The sequence below is a fragment of the Lissotriton helveticus genome, chromosome 6, assembly GCF_964261635.1.
Source record: "Lissotriton helveticus chromosome 6, aLisHel1.1, whole genome shotgun sequence".
In the NCBI taxonomy this organism is placed as follows: Eukaryota; Metazoa; Chordata; class Amphibia; order Caudata; family Salamandridae; genus Lissotriton; species Lissotriton helveticus.
In genome coordinates, this window is record NC_136067.1 from 1811883433 (window position 1) to 1811902169 (window position 18737).

The 18737-nt window shown below is 45.0% G+C and overlaps 1 protein-coding gene across 9 annotated transcripts in view; it reads right to left on the reverse strand.

Annotated features, from left to right (window-relative positions):
- Positions 1 to 18737, reverse strand: part of EML4 (EMAP like 4) — a 720824-nt gene that overhangs the window by 89592 nt on the left and 612495 nt on the right. For all 9 annotated transcript variants that reach the window (XM_078649700.1, XM_078649705.1, XM_078649703.1 and 6 more), the window contains 3 exons: positions 14632 to 14727; positions 5398 to 5532; positions 4445 to 4580 (listed from right to left, as the gene is read on the reverse strand). In XM_078649700.1, coding sequence (XP_078505826.1) covers positions 4445 to 4580; positions 5398 to 5532; positions 14632 to 14727 — 367 coding nt within the window. The remainder of the gene's footprint in view (positions 1 to 4444; positions 4581 to 5397; positions 5533 to 14631; positions 14728 to 18737) is intronic.

Genomic DNA, 18737 nt, shown 5'->3' on the forward strand with positions numbered 1-18737 from the left:
ACTAATTTAAACAAACAGAGAAAGGTGTAATAAAACTGCAGTGAGAGGAAGGGAGTCAATAGGAAACTGAACATGATGAGAGAAGGCAGCCTGGTCCCTACAACTGAGTTTGAACAGTTCAGTTTTAAGATTTGTTTCTTAAGGGAAAGGAGATAAGGATTAAGTTTAATGGCGTCAGAGATCAGGTTCAAAAGCTTCAAGGCTAAACGAGAAAAATCCAGGATTGCAGTTTGGTCTTCTTTAATTTAGGGCTCTTGAGACGAATCTCCAGAAGAAAATAGAATTTACCTCTTCTCGGTCTCTCTCCCGTAGAAATAGTTTGTCTTTGACGCGAGATGGGGAGCAGTGTCTTGAGTGTTTTTCAGGCTATTTTAACGCATGCTCCTAATGGTAGCCAGTGGGGTTGTTTTAGGACTGTAGAGCTGCACAATGTAGGGTGGTGTTGAGAGGCTTGACTGTGGCTTGGGTGCGTGATTCTATGAAAAAGCCCACACTGGAGAAGATGGGGAATGCCTTCTTTCAAACGTGCTCGAACACAACTAAGTGAAACTTCCATGGAGTATAAAACACAAAGAGGTCACCACCAGTACCACTTAGTCACAGCTAAAATAGAGGATCTGAGCCTTTTTTTTTTTAAACAGAACTAGAAACCCGTTGGTTTTCAGTAACTATGAAAAGAGCTAAAGAAAACTAGTCGCTCTCTTTTGCACCGGGGACTACATTCCGAATGGAGAAATCCAATCTCTCAAGGCAGGGCTACTCCGAAGGTGGACTCACTTGCAGGACGCAGAGGCAGCCATTCAAGAAAAAGATGTTGAATTACAAAAATCTGTGTGCTTTCATTTAGCCTGAAGGCAGTGACAACCAATCTGGTAAGCAAAAATGGGACCGTTTACTGGATGTATTCCTACCTTGTCAACTGAAAACTGGATCAAAAGTGATGCAAAGACTAGAAACGTGTATAAGATATAGGGGTAGATAGATGGCTGTGGGAAAGTGTCAAAGAAGCACTCTTGTGCGTCTGCAAATGAGACCCACTAACGCCTTTTGTTTTTTATCATCCCAATGTATGAGGTGAAAAAAATATTTTTCCAAAGTATTTGGTAAAGCACCTGGGTTTTATTGTACGGATGCTTCAAAGTGACTGCCAGCATCTGAACAGGCAGCATCAAACAGAAGATTTTAAAAATATGCCTAATGCACAGAAAGGGCATCTTCAGCTAAACATAACCTTTTTTGTTGTTACTACACCCAAATACATCCACTTTTCAAAGTCATCCCTTCTTATGGTAAGAGAACGGGAACAGTGAGAAGATTAAAGCCAAGAGGTCTAAAGCAGCGTTTCATTTTTCCTTTTCATTTACAAATTAGGTTTATTTCAAGTTTTAAAAACTCATTCAAACTACTAAAATATATAAAATAGTACTACAATAATAATCCGCCTGTGTAGTTCTGAGTCTGTCAGTCTAGAAAGCTGCAGTTCTTCTAAATCCTTCTATTTACAGAGTGCCTGTGCAAACGAACATGTTTATGCAATGAAAACATTTACCCGTGAAGATTGACAGATAGGCCGCTTAACTGAATGTGCTCCCTGGCATCAGAGTGTAAAAACAGGAGGGTTTGAAAATGGCTGCCAAGAAAAGTCATTGTCTTTACACTTAAGATCTACCTTGAGGCACAACGCTGCCAAGCTTGCATGTGTCCAATGGCAAATACTGTTCTAGCAACTGGAACAAACCTGAGCTGAGAAAACAAAAAAAAATAACCTTTTCCCAGGTGCCAGAGGGAATTAAAATATATTTAACTGGCAGAGATCAATTATCTGGTAATGGAGCTTGAAAAACCGACAAGGTTTCACAAAACATACCGCCATTGCACACTTCTCTCTGCCCACAGGTCTTTTTTGAAATATTCATCAAGTGTAATTAGTATAATCGCACTGCCAGGCACCAGGCCCAAAAACATGTATACCCACATGTCCCAAGCAACAGTAAATGCATGTACTCTATCAGCAGGCAAACCTAACCTCCTCTGTCAAATGAACACAATTATTTGTAATAAGGATAAATACACATGCTGCAGGCGCAACAGCGAGAAAGGGAGGGTACGAGACACAGAATATCTTAATTTATTTCCAAAGATTTACACCTAGGTTTAGAATGAATTTACTATGTGTGTCACTATAAAAATTCTGAAAATAACTGATGGGAAAATTGCAACAATCACAACTTTCCAGAAGTATTTATATATGTTTACACCGGTATATGCATATTGTGCACATTTATGCATGTGTAGATAGATGACTAGCAAACGTGCATTTGTACTTTCTAACTTGTTTCTTTCTCTCCAAATGGAAAATAAATTTTCCTTTGGAGAAATACCTTCCAAACAGAATTGCACTAATGTTGTGGTCCTTTTCTTTTGATCCTAACCTGGAAATTGATATACTCCTGCTCTAGAGTAAATCTCAGAGCAGTTTCCCATCACCTTTTGCATGTTTCTTGTGCCTCCGCAAGTGGCATGGGTATGCCCAAATGTGGGTCTACTGCTCACTGTGTCATTGGAACCACGCTATTGAGCCCATAACTAGGGCGAAACCGGTCGAGGTTTGCTTGTATTCCAGTCCAGTGTAGACCTGACTTGGTAGTTCGGGCTGGACTGTTCCCATGAGGCACATGGTCAAGCAGTCGCGGCTGGCTCACTATGGCGTGCGTGTTACCGCGGGGGAGGGTCTGGGGGGTAAAATAACCTGCCCTAGGGCCGACCAAACAGTCAGGGTACTCAGAGTGGTGCAAGCCACTCCTCCCCGACCCGACCACCCGCCCGACCCCAACCAGGCATATCCTCCCGCCCGCCCCTATCAGGCATACCTCTGCCTTCTGCTTTCTCACAGCGCAAGAAGCAAAAAATTATTTTATTTTCTGCTTCTCGCACTGCAAGAAAGCAGTGGGGTGGCACTCCTCTGCCCTAATGGAGGAGCCGCCCCTTGGGTCAAGACTGATTTGCATATCGCTGGGTGCAAACTGAGGTGGCATGGTGAGAGAAAGAACAATGGGGTTCAGTGCTACCTCAATTGATTGCCAGTCGTTAGAGTTCTTGCAAGCAGCCTACTATCACATTTTGTGTGCTACTTCTACTTAAAACCATATTGTGTAATTGTGTGTGTGATGAAATTGAATTAAAGGCTCATTCTGCGAATTCTAAACGAGCCTTTGAACTTTTAAATCATGCCACTTCTGCACCTAAGTTTAACATGGATCGACGAACGCCATTGTGAAAATGGCTAGCAGTGTTAGACGTTCCTTAAAAGCAACATTGTTGGCAAAACTGTGAAAGAAAGTTAAGTTAATCTCTTGAGCATACTTTTTTCTAATAAGCCTTTGAGCCTGGAAATACTGAATACATTTGCGCTCTCAGAACTTTTGCCACCCTGAAATAACTGCAGGCAGTCTCTCCTCACTCTCTCAATTTCAGGAACCAGTGTACTTAAAACGATATAATTTTATTTTTATAGGAAGGCATTTGAAAAGAGAGGACTTATTTCAAGAAAATATGAAACAATACAGCCAAAAACAAAAAGACAACAGAAACTCAATGTGTGAGAAACAAGAGACGGGACGAATGACGACTGAGAAAGAGCCTTTTCATAAATATGTTCAGAGTATAGTCTTTGGACTGTGTTTCTTTTGCTAATCAGTATTTTAATCTGCAATTCTTTTTTTTTTATTGCTGCCACGGGACATAGGTGAAGTTATACCAGTAACAACATTAGTTGTTTTTTAAATCTAACCTTTCTGCTGTGTCCATTCCAGCACCAGGCAAGAGATGGTGTCTCTAGTCTAGGAAATGCCACACCGGTACAATGTAAGCCTCTCTGCTTGGTGCATTGTGCGTATGAAAAAACTTATGACCATCATTCTCTATTCAGATGATCAAACAATGCTTCTCTAGCTATACGCTGAGGCCAGTAAGTCAAGGTGCTCTCCCAGTCTCAACATGATCGACTGCCAAATGTGGGGGGCAAGGCCCTCTCGGTAAAGACAGCCAAACTCTGGAACCTTATGCCTTATGCATCCTGGGAACCTTGACTATTAGCCAAGCCTGCCCACACTGAGAAGACTGCTTTAACTTGATGAGCACCAGTGCAGCTCACACAGTCTAGCACCAAAGAAGCCACGTGTGGAATACAGTACTCTACAAAAACACATAAAGGCAAGAAAAGCCCTTGCCTATACAGAGCACAAAGTAGCAAAATGCAAGACATACGAATGAACGATCCTCATCTCTTCTTGGTCATCAGTACAGGAATGGACAGTGTTTATTTTAACCATTGTAAATTTGTCCTGTGCATGGTCCGCCACAAACATGTTTGTAATTTTTTCAAGTTACATTTGGCCTTGACTTTACATGCATGTAAAATCAAAGTACTATGGGCACACTGTACCTTTAGGGCCTTTCCCCGGCGGAGGGTCTACAGTAGTTTTGCTCCATATTAGCATTATTCCTCCCGAGTCTCCAGCAAGGACGTCTCCATTAGGCAAAAATGCTAAGCACTGGACGAATTTGGGCTTTTCATATTGCTGGGAAGAAATTACAAAGAGTATCACCAAACATGTTTTTTGTTTTATTTTTAGTTGTCGGAAAACATACAACTCATCACAGATGCTGGCTGCATGCAAGAACCCGAAATATCTATTAGTCACTACCACAGCTCCAATAATTCACACAATGTTACTATTTGTATTTAGTAAAGCAATGCAATAAATTCTACAGAGGTGACGGATTCAGTTTCACACACACAGCCAGCTCCACACTTCTAAATCCTCATTCCAAAAGAGAAGCATTTTCCAGAACACATGCCTACAATCCCAGCAGTTGTCCAAAGCAGACCACATAACGTAAACACACTAACTGGAGGCAATGAACCCTACGGCGAACTCTCTGTTGAATAATTTAATCGCAAATCAATTTTGAATTTAGTTAACCGCCTACATATTGTTCCCACTTTTGAGAAATAATTGGCAACCCCAAATCTTCAATCCAGGCAAGTGTTTATCAAACCTAGTCATGGGAAGGTGATCTCCCAATATATAACTATAGCTAGATTAAATAAAGGCAGATAATAATTTAATTTTACGATATGCAAGAAAGAAAGTGCCTCTGAACTCCCTCCCAGATTCATTTATGATAATCTGGTTTCCAGTTCTTAAAACAAATTATCTCATTCTGAAAGCTAGTACAGGTGAGACTGCCAGATGTAATTAAGAACACCTGCAAGTTAAATCCTCTCAAACACACAAGCCATGTGCTACAAAAACATTTTATTTTGTATTATTGATACCACAGCCTCTCTTTGTGGCGCAGTAAAAATATAGCAAATTCACCAATTAGTCTTACCCCAAATATGCCTTGTTTTCTAGCAAGCGCATTGCCGCTCCACGTCCAGAAGAAAATGTGCGACTTGCCACAAGTTATTATTGTATTTGCTTCGGTGGGATGGAACTCCACAGCCAAAACCACCTCATTCGTTGTCTGTTGAAACAGAGAAGAAAATCACTTACATTTCCACAACGCATTCCATGGACTATGCAACCTTTTCCACTCAAGTATTCATTTGGATGAAAATGTAATGTGACAAAATTACATCCACAGATTCTTCTGAATATCGGGCTTCTAACTGGCATTGGCATAAAAATTCGAGAAAAATTATTGCAAGAGAATAATATGTTATGAAGCTCACATTACAGTATTTGGACGGAACTGAAAAACAGAGTACAACAGATTCTTGAACCAGGAAGGAGTGTCAGGGTGGAATCTGCCTGGACCATAGAGAGATATGCCAAAACCAAAGGGGATTTATATATTTATTTATTTATTCAAAGTTTTATATAGCGCGAACAAGATCCTTACAGATATCAGAGCGCTTCACAGAGACAGGGTCAAGGGCAACAGGAATGAACAAGATAATGGGAGCAATATAGTAGTCACTAAACATAGAAGATAATAATAATGTACAGAAACATATCAAAACCTATCAAAAACAGTCAGGTAAACAAGTAATATAAATACAGCAAAGAGTAGCATATATTGGTCGTTAGAAAGAGAGTAGCGTAGTAGTGACCCCCTAGGTAGGAGGATAGTGCCAAAGGGCAGGGTGATCAGTGATACAGCGCGATGCAGAGACTCAGTTCCAGTCTCTGTAAGGTTCAGGAGATCTTGGCCAGAAGGATTCTCTTCACCTCTTTCTTGAAGAGTGCAGTGGAGGAGATAAGCCTCGTTTCCGGAGGGAGCGCATTCCAGATCCTGGGTGCCATTCCTGAGAAGGAGCGCTTGTATGTTTTTTCTTTCCGGAATCTACTAGGTTTCAGAAGTAGATTTTTTGTACTACGATTGGATCTCGACCCTCCTGATATAGACAACTTTTGCGCGAGGTAGTTGGGTGCTTTGTGGTGCACGGCCGAGTGTGTCATTATTGCAATTTTTAGCTGTATTCTGGCTTCAAAAGGCAGCCATTTTAGAGATTTTAAGTCTGGGGAAATATGCGAATGTTTTCTTGAGCCAGTAATGAGTCTCGCGGCAGCGTTCAGGGAGGCTCTTAGGGGTGCTGTTGTGGATAGCAGGAGTCCGCTGAGGGCCACAATTCCGTAGTCTATGCGAGGGATGACTAAAGCTTGTACAGCAGTTTGGAAGTCTTTGGCAGGGAGGAAGGGTTTGAGTTTCCTCAGTGTGTTGATTTGGAAATTAGCCCCTTTTGTGGCTATGCTAACGTGCTGTTGCATGTTGAGCTTGGCGTCAACTGTGATGCCTAGGGATTTCGCTGAGTCCACGATAGTAGGTTGGACATTGAGTGCAGTTAGGTTATTGAGCCACGTTTGGGTGGTGGAAGTTTTCGCCGGGGGTGAGATGAGTAGGAACTCAGTTTTCAGCGCATTTAGTTTGAGGTGATTAACGGCCAACCAGGATTGAGTGTTGCTAAGTGTGGAATTCAGTAGTTTGATATCTTCCGGGGATTGTAGCTTTAGGTAAAGTTGTGTGTCATCGGCGTACATATGGAATTGAACATTGGATGCTTGGAGCAAGGTGGCGAGTGGTTCCATGACGAGGTTGAACAGTGTGGGGGAGAGGGAGGATCCTTGTGGGACACCTAGATCTGCAGGCACTGGTTTAGATAGCACATTGTCGATCTTGAACTTCTGCGACCGGTTATGAAGGAAAGAAGAAAACCATTTGAGAACAGTTCCCGAAAGACCCATTCTAGTGCTTAGCAGCTCCAATAAGTTCTCATGTTTGACCGTGTCAAAAGCTGACGATAGGTCAAGGAGGATGAGGAGACAGGAATCATTACGGTCAAGGATTTGGAGGGCGTCATCAATTATGTGTGTCATAGCTGTTTCCGTGCTATGTTTCGCTCGGAAGCCTGATTGGTGAGTGTTGAGAAGGTCAAATTGGTCAATGTGTTTTGTTAGTTGGAGTTGGACACATTTCTCCAGCAGTTTGGCCAGGGTGGGGATATTGGTGATAGGCCGGTAGTTGTTCAGGTCAGACGGGTCAGCTGTGGGTTTCTTGAGTATAGGTGTGACTTGCCCCACCACGAGGGAGTCTGGGATGAGACCTTGTTGAAGGGAGCTGTTGATGATTTTGGTCCAAAGAGGGAGGAGCAAGGGGTGAAGTCTTTTACTGCATTAGCAGGTAGGGGGTCTGTGAGGTGATTAGACGGCTTCAGAGTGCAGAGTAGTTTGTGTATAGCTTCTTCCGTGTAGCTGTCGAAGTGCAGCCATGATGCATTGTTTTTAGGTTGAATGTTGGACATTCTGGTGTGATTGGGGAATCGGCTTAAATCCATGACGAGGTCATTTCTTATGTTGTCGGTCTTTTGCTTAAAGAAAGCAGAGAAGGCTTCACAGTGTGGGGTGTCGCTTGTTGCTTTGTTTGATTGTAAGGGTTGTGCCTTTGTTTGAGTCTTGATTAGTTCGAACAGTTTTCTTGGCCTGTTTTTTGCTTGGTCCAGTAGACGGCTAAAGAAGTCCGATTTTGTGCGCTTTATTTTCCTAAAGTAGTCATTTCTCTTCTTTTTAAGCGTTTTTAGATGCAGTGATGATGGGTCAGATCTCCAGGTACGCTCTGCCATTCGCATAGTGCGCTTGTCGTCATTGAGTCTGCCATCGTACCAGGGGTTAGAAATTTTGTTGGAGACTCTCTTCAGTTGTAGTGGAGCGACTTCATTGACTATTAGTTTCATAGAGTCAAGGTAGTGGTCGGTCAGTGATTGGGCATCCGAGACACCTGGAGGGGGAAGGAGGAGACTGTTGAGGTGAGGAGGCAGTGTAGTGGGGTTAAGACTCTTCATGTCTCTTTTCCAGATTTTGGATTTGGTGGGTTGAACCGGGTTAGGTTTAACTTTTTCGTTAATAGAGAAGGTGATAATGTGGTGATCTGACCAGTCACAGGGTTTGATTGCCTCCAGTTTGGTGGAGTCCTCCTTGGCGATGATGAGATCGAGTATCGCGCCTTTATCGTGTGTTGGTCTATCACATATTTGGGTGAGGTCAAGCGCATTAAGGAAAGTTTTGAGACTGTTCACCTCTGTGTCTTTCTGATCATTCCAGTGGAGGTTAAAGTCACCCAAGTAGATTTGGGTGATCTGCCGACCGGCATTGGAGGTGATCGTGTCCATGAGTTGTTGGGTGAATATGAGGTTGTCGCCAGGCGGGTGATAGATGAGATGTAAAGCACAAACTTGTTTGCCCTCGCTGGTGATATCGAGGCAGAGGAGTTCACAGGAGGTGAGGGAGGGGGAGGCGGCTTTAGTGACGGAGAGGTTGCTCCTAAAAATGCATGCAATTCCCCCGCCCGTCTTGACAGGCCTATCCAGTCTAATGATCTGATAATTGGGGGGGACTAATATGTCCATTATCGGGGTAGAGGCTTCAGTAAGCCACGTTTCCGTCAGAATGGCTAGGTCCAGTTCCATTGCTGAGACGAGATCAGCGATGTCGTAGGAGTGTCTTTGGGCCGATCTGCAGTTGAGTAGGATGCATTTGAGTTTGGGAGTGAGAAGGGTGGTCGAACCTTCTAGAGAGAGGGGGATTTTTCTGAGGTTGCTAGGGATGGAACCTCTGTTGCTATGGGTTGGGAGCCTCAGAGGGTTTGAGTGAGTTGTGGGTATGGGGATGTGTGTGTTGGATATGTGTTTTACAGGACCAGGGCCATAGGAGTGTAGGAGAGAGCATAGGTCGCGATCAGACAGTGATCTCGGGGATCGTTTGAGGCGAGTGTATGTAGGGAGGGTGCGTCGTTTGTAGGGTAGTGGGATGGTGGGAGGTAGGCTGGGCCGTGAGAGGAGGAGGTCTTTGATGTCGTGGACATCCTTTTTGACTTGTAGGAGATCCTCTTTGACTTGTTGGAGGGTAGATAAGGTCAGGTCAAGAGGAGTATTGGAGATGGCGTTTGTGGTGAGAGCCATTGGTGAATGGTTGAGTAGTGAGCTGGAAAGCGGGCAGGGTATCGGAGGGGGGGATATGCTGGCGTTGTTGAAAGGTTCTGCGGTGATAGTGAGTGGGATGTTATTCGAGGTGTGGGCATATTTGTGGATGAGGGGTGTGGGTGGAGTAGGTGGAGAGTGTGAGACATAAGTGGTGTCAACAGTGGGAGACGGTGCAGGTGAGTTAAAGAGAGAGTGAAGGCTGACGACAGTGGGGGTGGCAGGAAGGTAGTGGGGGCTGAGAGTGGGAGGAGAGAGAGAGGGGGATGTTAAGGTAAGAAAGGCGGTATGTTCTGTGGGACTCGATGCGAGGGTAGGGGTGTCGTGAGTGAGAGTGGGGAGGGAGCTGGGGAAGGAGGTGGATCTACCTTGGGGGGGAGGGCGGGGGGGGGAGGTAAACTCCGGACGGTGGCGTGTTCAGAAGCGTTCATGGGGGGTGTAGCGTGGGGGGAGGGGGGCGTGGGGGAGTCGAGGATGTGGGTGTATCGAGGAGGTATGGGAGGGGGTGTGCTCACATGGGTATTGAGAATGGGGGGGAACAAAGGGTAGGATTTGTCATTGCGCGTGCCGTTCTGGCGCTGGTCTAGGTAGGAGGTGTTGTGGGTGGGGGTTGTTATGTCATGGGAGAGAGGGATGGGGGGTATGAGTGGGGGTCGAGGTGGGGGTGATGTTAGAGGGGCGGCTAGTGTATGAAGGGGAGAGATTGGTGACTGCGCTTGGGGAGCGTGGGGTGGCAACAGCAGGTGGGTGATTGTTTAGGGTGCTGGGGGAAGAGGTGAGGTGCGTATAGATCCGGCACTGAGCTATGTTAGTAGTGTTGTGGGTGGGGGCTGCGTCGTCGGGGGTGATGATAGTGCAGGTGGAGTTCTGGGTGGTGGTCCGCATCTTGGAGAGGTGTTCTTTGAACTTGGGGAACAGGTTGTCTAGTATTTCCAGGTTCTTGTCCGTGGATTGAATTAGGACAATCCCGTTATTGTAGATGGTGATGGTGGTTCTGCCCTGGAAGAGTTGGGAAGGTGTGATGGAGAGGGTTGTGCCATGAGCTGTTTTCCTGGTGGCTGAGACGGTAAGTAGGGTTAGAAATGCTTTTCTCCATTGGGCTATGCGTGAGGTGTGGAAGATGAAATCAGTGTTCAGGGCTCCATTGCCCGGTGAGAAGTAGGAGTCGGCAACGGGTGTTTCAGGGTGCGACCTCAGGAAGCTATGTTTAAAACGTTTAGCTGCTTTTTTGGTGAGAGCGGGAGGGTAATTGATTCTGTATGTGTGCTTACCGATGAGATCCATGTTAGGATGGCTGTAAGGATGGGTGTGGGAGAAAAGACGAAAGTAATCAGTCAGCCGTTGGCTAAAGGGCACAGGAGTGACGTTAGTGAGTGGTCAAAAGTAGCAAAAGAATAGAGGTAGCAGTCCAAGCAGTCCAAGGTCAAGCAGTGCGTAGATGCAGCTTACACAATGTACAATATTTGAGAGGTAGCAAACCAGTTAGGTGGAGCCAAATTGACACATCATAATGTACGAAATAGCAGCGGAGTAGTCCAAGTGTCGAGAGTGGCTGGGTGCAGTTTGCATGAGGTAAACGAGATAGATGAGGTAGTACTCAGTGATACAGTGAGATGAAAGTAGTATACAATAATAACCATATAGTTGAGGTAGATAACAGTGTAAATGAGGTAATAATCAGTGCATCATAGTGATAAAGTGAGATGAAAGTAGTTTACAATGATATCACAGTGATATAGGTGCAACTTACAACATATACAATATACAAATAGGACTAAACTACTAATGAAATTACTAGATCCAATATAGGTGCAAACGAATTACAGCAATGAACATTATGGCACTGGTGGGCAGCCGATAGAATATGAGGTAGCAGTCAGTGGGGAAAAGTGACAAAGGGTGTAGGTTACATTGGGTGTAGAGTACCAGTAGTCATATAATACTTCAGTAAAAGGTAGTCACTAAGCACGTCAGGAACACCAAGTTATATAAAGTGCAAAATACCCAATGTAAAATACTACTGCAATAAGAGGTAGACAATTAAGCACACGTAGATTTAAGTACAGAGCTATGTAGAGACTGTGGTACCGATAGTAGTTGATAGCCAGGAAGACTAGTCCATGAAGACCGCCATAGAGAGATAGAGTAGTAGTCTAGCTATGGCCGCCACGAGGGGAGGACCGGGGCTCCAGTGAACAGTGACTAGTCCAAGATGGCCACCCGATAGAGAGACTGGACAAAGATGGCCGCCACATAAGGGTGAGGGAGACAGTAGTCCTCTCTTTGTTGTAGTTGCTCTGTGGACAGTTTCATTTTCAAACTAGGCAGATTCTACCTTGCTGTGAGGGCGTCTTATCTTGCAGGAGCCTCGTGAGCATCTGGTGTCTCAGGAGGTGATTTATTGCCTTAGATTTTATTGTTTCTTTAGTCCCCCGCCATTTTGAACAAAGGAAAGGGGTATAGGCGAGTTCACACAGAGAAAGTACCTTTTTTTTATATTTATTTGTACTCACGGTGAATAGTTGAGGTTAGCTCTCGCTGTCTGCTGCGAGAGAATGAGCGAGTGAGTGAGACCCCTCTGTGTCTGCAGCAGGACAGGGAGTGAGGGATGCGAGTGGGGCGTCCACCGCCGCCCAGGTCTGTAGGGCTCCCGATGCAGCAACCTGCGACTCCAAGCCCCTCTCAGGCTTACAGACCGCTGGTCTTCCACTGCTGCGGTGCGGGCGGGAGGGCGTGATCCGTTGCGATGAATTCGTCCCGCGCTGGTCCAGTGCAGCAATCAGCACCTCTGCTGCCGACGAATGGGAGAGGACTCCTGTGTTCGTCCCGCTTTGGCCCTGGTGCCGAGTGTCCGCTGGGGTGCTTCTGCTGCGGAGCTGCAATCAGCGTCCCCAAGCCCCTCTCAGCCTTACAGACCGCTGGTCTTCCTCTGCTGCGGTGCGGGCGGGAGGGGGTGTTCCGTAGTGTTTGTTTCGACCCACGCTGGTCCCGGTGCAGCAATCAGCGCCTCTGCTGCCGACGAGTGGGAGAGGGGTCCGGTGTTTGTCCCGCTTTGGTCCTGGTGCCGGCTGTCCGCTGGGGCGCTTCTGCTGCGGAGCTGACCGGTGGGGGGGGTCCGCTGGGGACTGCTGTCGTGACTCGTCTAACGCTGGTCCCGGTGCAGCGTCCTCTGCTGCCGTCGTGAAGGGTCGATGCCTCCCAGAGTGTCCACCAGTATTTACTTCTCTTCGGGGTGGGGGAGGGGTCCGGTGTTCGTTCCGCTTTCTAAGCTCCGGTGCAGGCTGATGGGGTCATGGGGTAGCAGTTACAACGTCCCGAGCCACTCTCAGCCCTCCGGGGTCGCTTGGGCTTCTCTGCTGCGAGGTGTGCCGGGGCTTCTCTGCTGCGATGTATGCCGGTCACGACGATGGTCCACGTCCCGAGCCTCTCTCCGGCGCTGCTGGGACTCCTCTGTGGTGCTGGTCGGTCATCCTGTTACTTTTAGAGGTTAATCCTGTTACTCTTGATGCAGGGGTGCTAGCAGGGATATACCCGGTTAACGGACCCCAAGCACGGGGAGCTCCTTCTGGCAGCTCCTCCTAGGCGGCCATCTTGCTCGTATTAGAAAAGGATGATGGACGGAGTGTTGAACATTGCAAGCACTCACCCCCAGTCAACTGATCTGGGTTGAATCCATCTTCATTCGTTAGCTCACTCCGCCACCCCAGTTCAGACATGGCCATATGCAAATCAGTCTGACACTGTGCCTCATGGGAAACAGTCCAGCCCGAACTGCTAAGCCATGCCTTCCCTGGACCGGAAACAAACATCCTGGGACCGGTTTCTGGCTAATCAGCCAGGCTAGTTTGAATCCAGTGGCAACGTGAGTAAGGGACCCACGTCTGGGCATACCCTGCCAACTTAGGGCGAACAAAGCAAAATGAGATGACGGACGGAGTGTTGAACATTGCAAGCACTCACCACCAGTCAACTGATCCCATGAGGCACAGGGTCAGACTGATTTGCATATGGCCATGTCTGAACTGGGGTGGCGGAGTGAGCTAAAGAATGATGATGGATTAAACCCAGATCAGTTGACAATACTGCAAAGTTGGTGAGATTTAAAAAACAATTAGTGGGAGAAAAATCCTGCAAAATTTACTTTGAAAATAAAATGGAAAACGTACCTTCATTATATTCTTCCACCGATCCTTTCTTGTTGTAAATTAAGTCTGCATGCCATGTTTTGAGACCGTGACAGACCTTGTGAAGTTGCCAAGTCTGTCACTTTTGCAAAACAAATACCCCAGTAAAGCCTGTTTACAGTGATTTTCTCTCAAACAATACAGAATAAACTGACATGTATTGGTACTGACAAGGGCAGCTGTCTATTTCTTATGTCCCTTGGGGTAGTAGGCTCTATATAAATACAATTACAATACAATATGTCTTACTTCAATGGTTTGCAGTAGCCCATTGAATAGCTACCAAAGTATCACAGTGTCTTTCCTATCATGGAAGGAATAGGCTGGTTTGATATGGGCTCCCATGTTATAGGGTTGCAAGACAAAAGAAAAATGAAGCTAAAGCTAAGCACAAAAGGGAATGGCTTCATTACTGCTTTTTCATGCTATCCTTTATTAATATTTTGCTGGCTGACTCGAGGCACCTTGAGCTTTACTCTGTGTGCACTCCCAATTGTTGAAAGTTTAACCAATGATTAAATTGTGTTTATCATCATGCAGACTTGGATTAGCAGAAAATGGGTAAACATATTAAAGATGTTCCAATTGACCGGGCCCAACAAAAAGTCTTAACGTGGAAGTGTTGTACAACCAAGTAATGGAATCCTCCAAGGCATAAAATGCATCAAGGATAGTGAATATTGCAAAAAGCCAGTGTGCATGAATGTTAATAAAGTGCCTTCGGATCTCTTATCACAAATGTGTGCAAAAACAAAAGGTGAGTAAAAATATAAACTCTACTACAGATGTATAACAGAATACTTACCGCAGCAACCTGCACACAAACATGGCAACTGCACGTTAGGCCCACACACTTCATACATAAATTAGGGTGTGTGGGGGAAGGAAACACATGGAGTATAGTTTGCCATTTAAGACTATCTCATGTGAATATACAATGCACATTCATAGATTGGACGCCCTTACCTTTATCTCCGCTATCTTGGATTTCCTCTGCCAGTCCCATACGGTCAGCATGTGCTCGTTGGAGTCATCAATAACAGCCAAATGTACACCTGAATCCTTGCAAAAACAGAAAAAGATTATCCAGTGACATTCACATCTAATCTGTATGATTTAATAAAACATGTAGCAACAGAAATCGTGTTGCGGCTTCTTGTTACATGACCTTTGCGACTATTAGGATAACTTAATCAGAAGTGCATGCTAGGTTAACAAATACTGAACATTACTATTGTTGGCCAACTTCAATGCTGGAAAGCGAACTAACTGTAGAAAACGCATGTGAACAAGTGTCATTCAATATCAATAACACATTGAAGCCAGTTGAGAACAGGACCATTCAAGGGTGTTTGGCAACACACGTGGTGCTTCTAGAGATTGTAGTCTACTCCTGGCGCCACCGTCAACCACTTACTGAGGTCTTGTTTTGGTATTGCCCTCTGAAGATCTTTCTTTCACAGGGCAGTGACTGAAAACAACTCCATATAATGATGATTTTGTGTACTATGTAAAAGAATTTAGTGTAGTTCAGCTACCAAAAGCCTGAGTGTCTATCTATACTGGTACAGCCCCTATTGGCCCCTTGCCCATGTTTTACATGTGATGTGCAAGCAGTAGGTCTTGTGTCAATGTTATTATCAGTCAAATGATCTGTACAACAAAATCAGAAATTAAGAGTTTAGACATTTTTCAAATAAAGAGAAATGATTAAAAAAAGAAATAGTGGTTTATGAGTAATTATTGTAGAAAAATAAAAACATTTTTTGTTTGGCTCCTGACGAATGTGCCAATAACACTTAGAAGGTTTGCTTTTCCATTGTGGACTCTGACAAGCGCAATAGGAAAGGGTTTCACATTCTATTGTGGCCCCATATAGATTGCAATAAGAAGTTTATATTGTTACTGCTGCTGAAAAAACGCAAGAAGAGGTTTTGCATTTTGAACTATATGGCCAGTACAATAGGAGAGAGGTTTTTCTTTTGGGACGCTGGGAGAAATGTCATAAGAAGGATTTAGTACATAGATCTCTTATTAAGTCTGGCCACAGTAAATGCTTGGTGTCTCTAGAGGGAGACATTATATGCATGTCAATGTATACTTTGTGTCTGCCTAAAATGTTTGACTGGTCTCAGAGACCACATGGTCATATTTCTGTTTGTGTGAAAACCAATAGGCTTACTTTTAGGGTTTTTAAGTAGGGAAATTGGAAGGCTATTAATTTACATAGCAAACAACTGAAAGCATGCAGCCCTAACCTTGCTGATCATTAAAAGCTTTTGAGTAACAATCGGGTAAAATAAGGGCACTGCTGTTTTTCCGCTTAAAGCGGAGTTGGTGAACAAACAGTCACCAACACTAGCATCAGCAGACTACATATAGAGGTGACTACATTCATAGAGCCCTGTAATATTTTATTAAGTTATGTGATTTATACCCTGTTGAATCTCAGAGGCCACTGAAAGCAGCGTTCCAATTTGTAACTGTACCTAAAATTGGAAAGCTGTCTCTAAACTCTTGTAAATATTAGTCCTTTGTGAGTATAGTATTTTGTTGTGAGAGCCTTAAAGTACTTTTCCTTTTGGACAATGATTTGTAAGTTGTTTTTTCCTCAGTTCTGATTTTTTACTAACACTACCTCCCTAAGTCAACCCTAGACTGCTGTGGCTGACAACCATGGGTAGCAGATTTCACATTGTGGACTCTAACAAACGCACTATAACGAGTTTACATTGTGAACTGTCGGAGAAATGCAAATGGAACAGGTTTATATTGGAAATGTATGGTTTTATTGTGTACATATGTAATTCATCCTTAGTATTTAGTTGTGTGTGAATTCAAGTATTGTTTTCTTTTTAAAAGTAAACACTGGACATTGATTCATTCGGAACTACTGTGCCTTATATGAAACTATATAACTTTTATTTATCCCCTTTCACGAGCTTTCATTTGTTCTTTTGACTTGCACTCTTTTTTAAACTACGCTGTTGATATTCATTCCACAACAGAGTGGTAGTGTTTTACTTAAACTTTGTGAATGGCTTGCTTCAGTCATGTTTGATGACTAATAACCTTTCGAATGTCAATGCTGATAAAATGGAGGTGGTGATCTAGGAAATCATTCTTAGGCCTGGATTTCCATCTGGTAGTCACTGGCTCTTAGCCCACTACCAGCCCCTGCTACTATGACCAAAAATGTTGACATTAGGAGAGGGCAGCTGTACGCCTCCTCCTATTCCTCCTATTCGAGGATAATTGCCATAGTACCTTTCAGAATGTAGGAGGTGTGTGCAGATGTTTAGGGTCGATAACTGTTCCTCTAGGGGGCGTTGGATGGAAGGGATGTCAGCTGCCTAAATGTATGCGCTCCTAACAGTGATGGTAGTAGATTTTTTTGTGAAGGAGTTAGATATACTTTTGCCGAGCCTAGAGACACCGCTTCCTTGGGCTGGCGATTTTAACCTAATTTTGGACAGAGACTTAGACAGGTGCCCCCACCAAACATAAAATAAAACCGGATATGAAAGAGAGGCTGAAGGTGGCGATGAGGAGGGTGGATTGTATCACTCTATGGACAACAACACAACTGATAGAAAGGGGGTATACCTATCACTTGGAAACGGATGGCATATATAGCAGATTGGACAGAATCCTTATAGCGCAAACTGGCTGAGCGGGTGACCGACCTGGCAGCATCAGAGCAGATATCTGTGAGGCCCTGAAGTGCTTCCAGAGGCCAACTGGGAGTGCACTGGTACCACAGCTAATGAGTGGGATGCTCTCAAAGCTATGTTGCATGGAGAGTGCCTCTCTTGGGTGTATGGTATAAAGAGACAGCTGGGAAGGGAGCTCAAAGATCAAGAGGGTGTGCTGGTGAGCACCCAACGAGGGGTGGAGGGGAGGGGGAATCGGAGGGATGCGTTATCGCACGGTAAAGTGGTAGAGACCAAGCGGGTAGTGAGGGTGACCTGGGACAGACTTGACAAATATATGCTGAAGGAATACCGGCAATTGGTGCATAAGGAGGGTGTCAGACCTAGCTGCCTCATGGCTTGGCAGGGAGAGGCAGAGTTCCCTTATTCTGTCACAGCAGCTGGAGAACAGAATTTTGTCACAACCCAAGCCGCAATTAATAAGGAGCTGCAGCAGTATTTTGCACTGTTATATTAGCAGCAGGGGGGGCTGTAAACTGGTTGTGGTGCAGGAGTTTCTGGTGGGCTTGGACAAGCCGAAATTGGAGCCCGCATAACGAGAGATATTGGATCTGGCCCTGACCAAGGAAAAGTTTCAGGAAGGGATCAAGGCTATGCCAAGACATAAAGCCCCAGGCCCGGATGGGTTACCTATTCCGATGTGCTGGCAGAGCGTCTGCTTGAGGTCAATAACAAGGTGGGCGAGAGGAGCGTACTCCCCCAGGCCAAACAGGAAGCTCTTATAATTATGCTCCCTAAGACAGATCGTGACCCCGAGAAACTAAGTTACTACTGTCCACTGTCCATGATCAATATTTATGTGAAGATCTTCTCCTAAATTTTAGCTAATAGATTGCGGGGAGTAATTTGTCAGCTGGCTATTATACCCCAGAGAAATATCCCTATGAACTTCCACAAGCTCACGTCATGCACTCAGTGCAGGACTCACAGCCAAAGATGTCAGTGGTAGCACTAGACATAGAGAAAGCATTTGACACAGTCAATTGGGAATACCTGTGGGAGGTGTTGTCTCATGTTGGCTTTGGGGTGCTTATATTAAAATGGATAGCCCTACTGTACTTAGAGCCATTGGCCACGGTTTGTTCCAGGCAGCTTGTCTCCGACAGGTAGAAAATACTGAAGGGGACTCGACAAAGCTGTGCCCTGTTACCCCTCCTATTTGCGCTGCCTATAAAGTTGATGGTGCTGTATCTGCGAGCAGTGCTGCCGGGTTGGGAGATACAGGTGGTGGACACGGAGCATGTAGTATCCTTACATGCGGATGATGCTATGGTATACCTACGGAGCACACCGAGCTCAGTGCCACTCCTATCGGATCTACTGCACACAGTTGAGAAACTGTCAGGCCTTAGAGTGTAT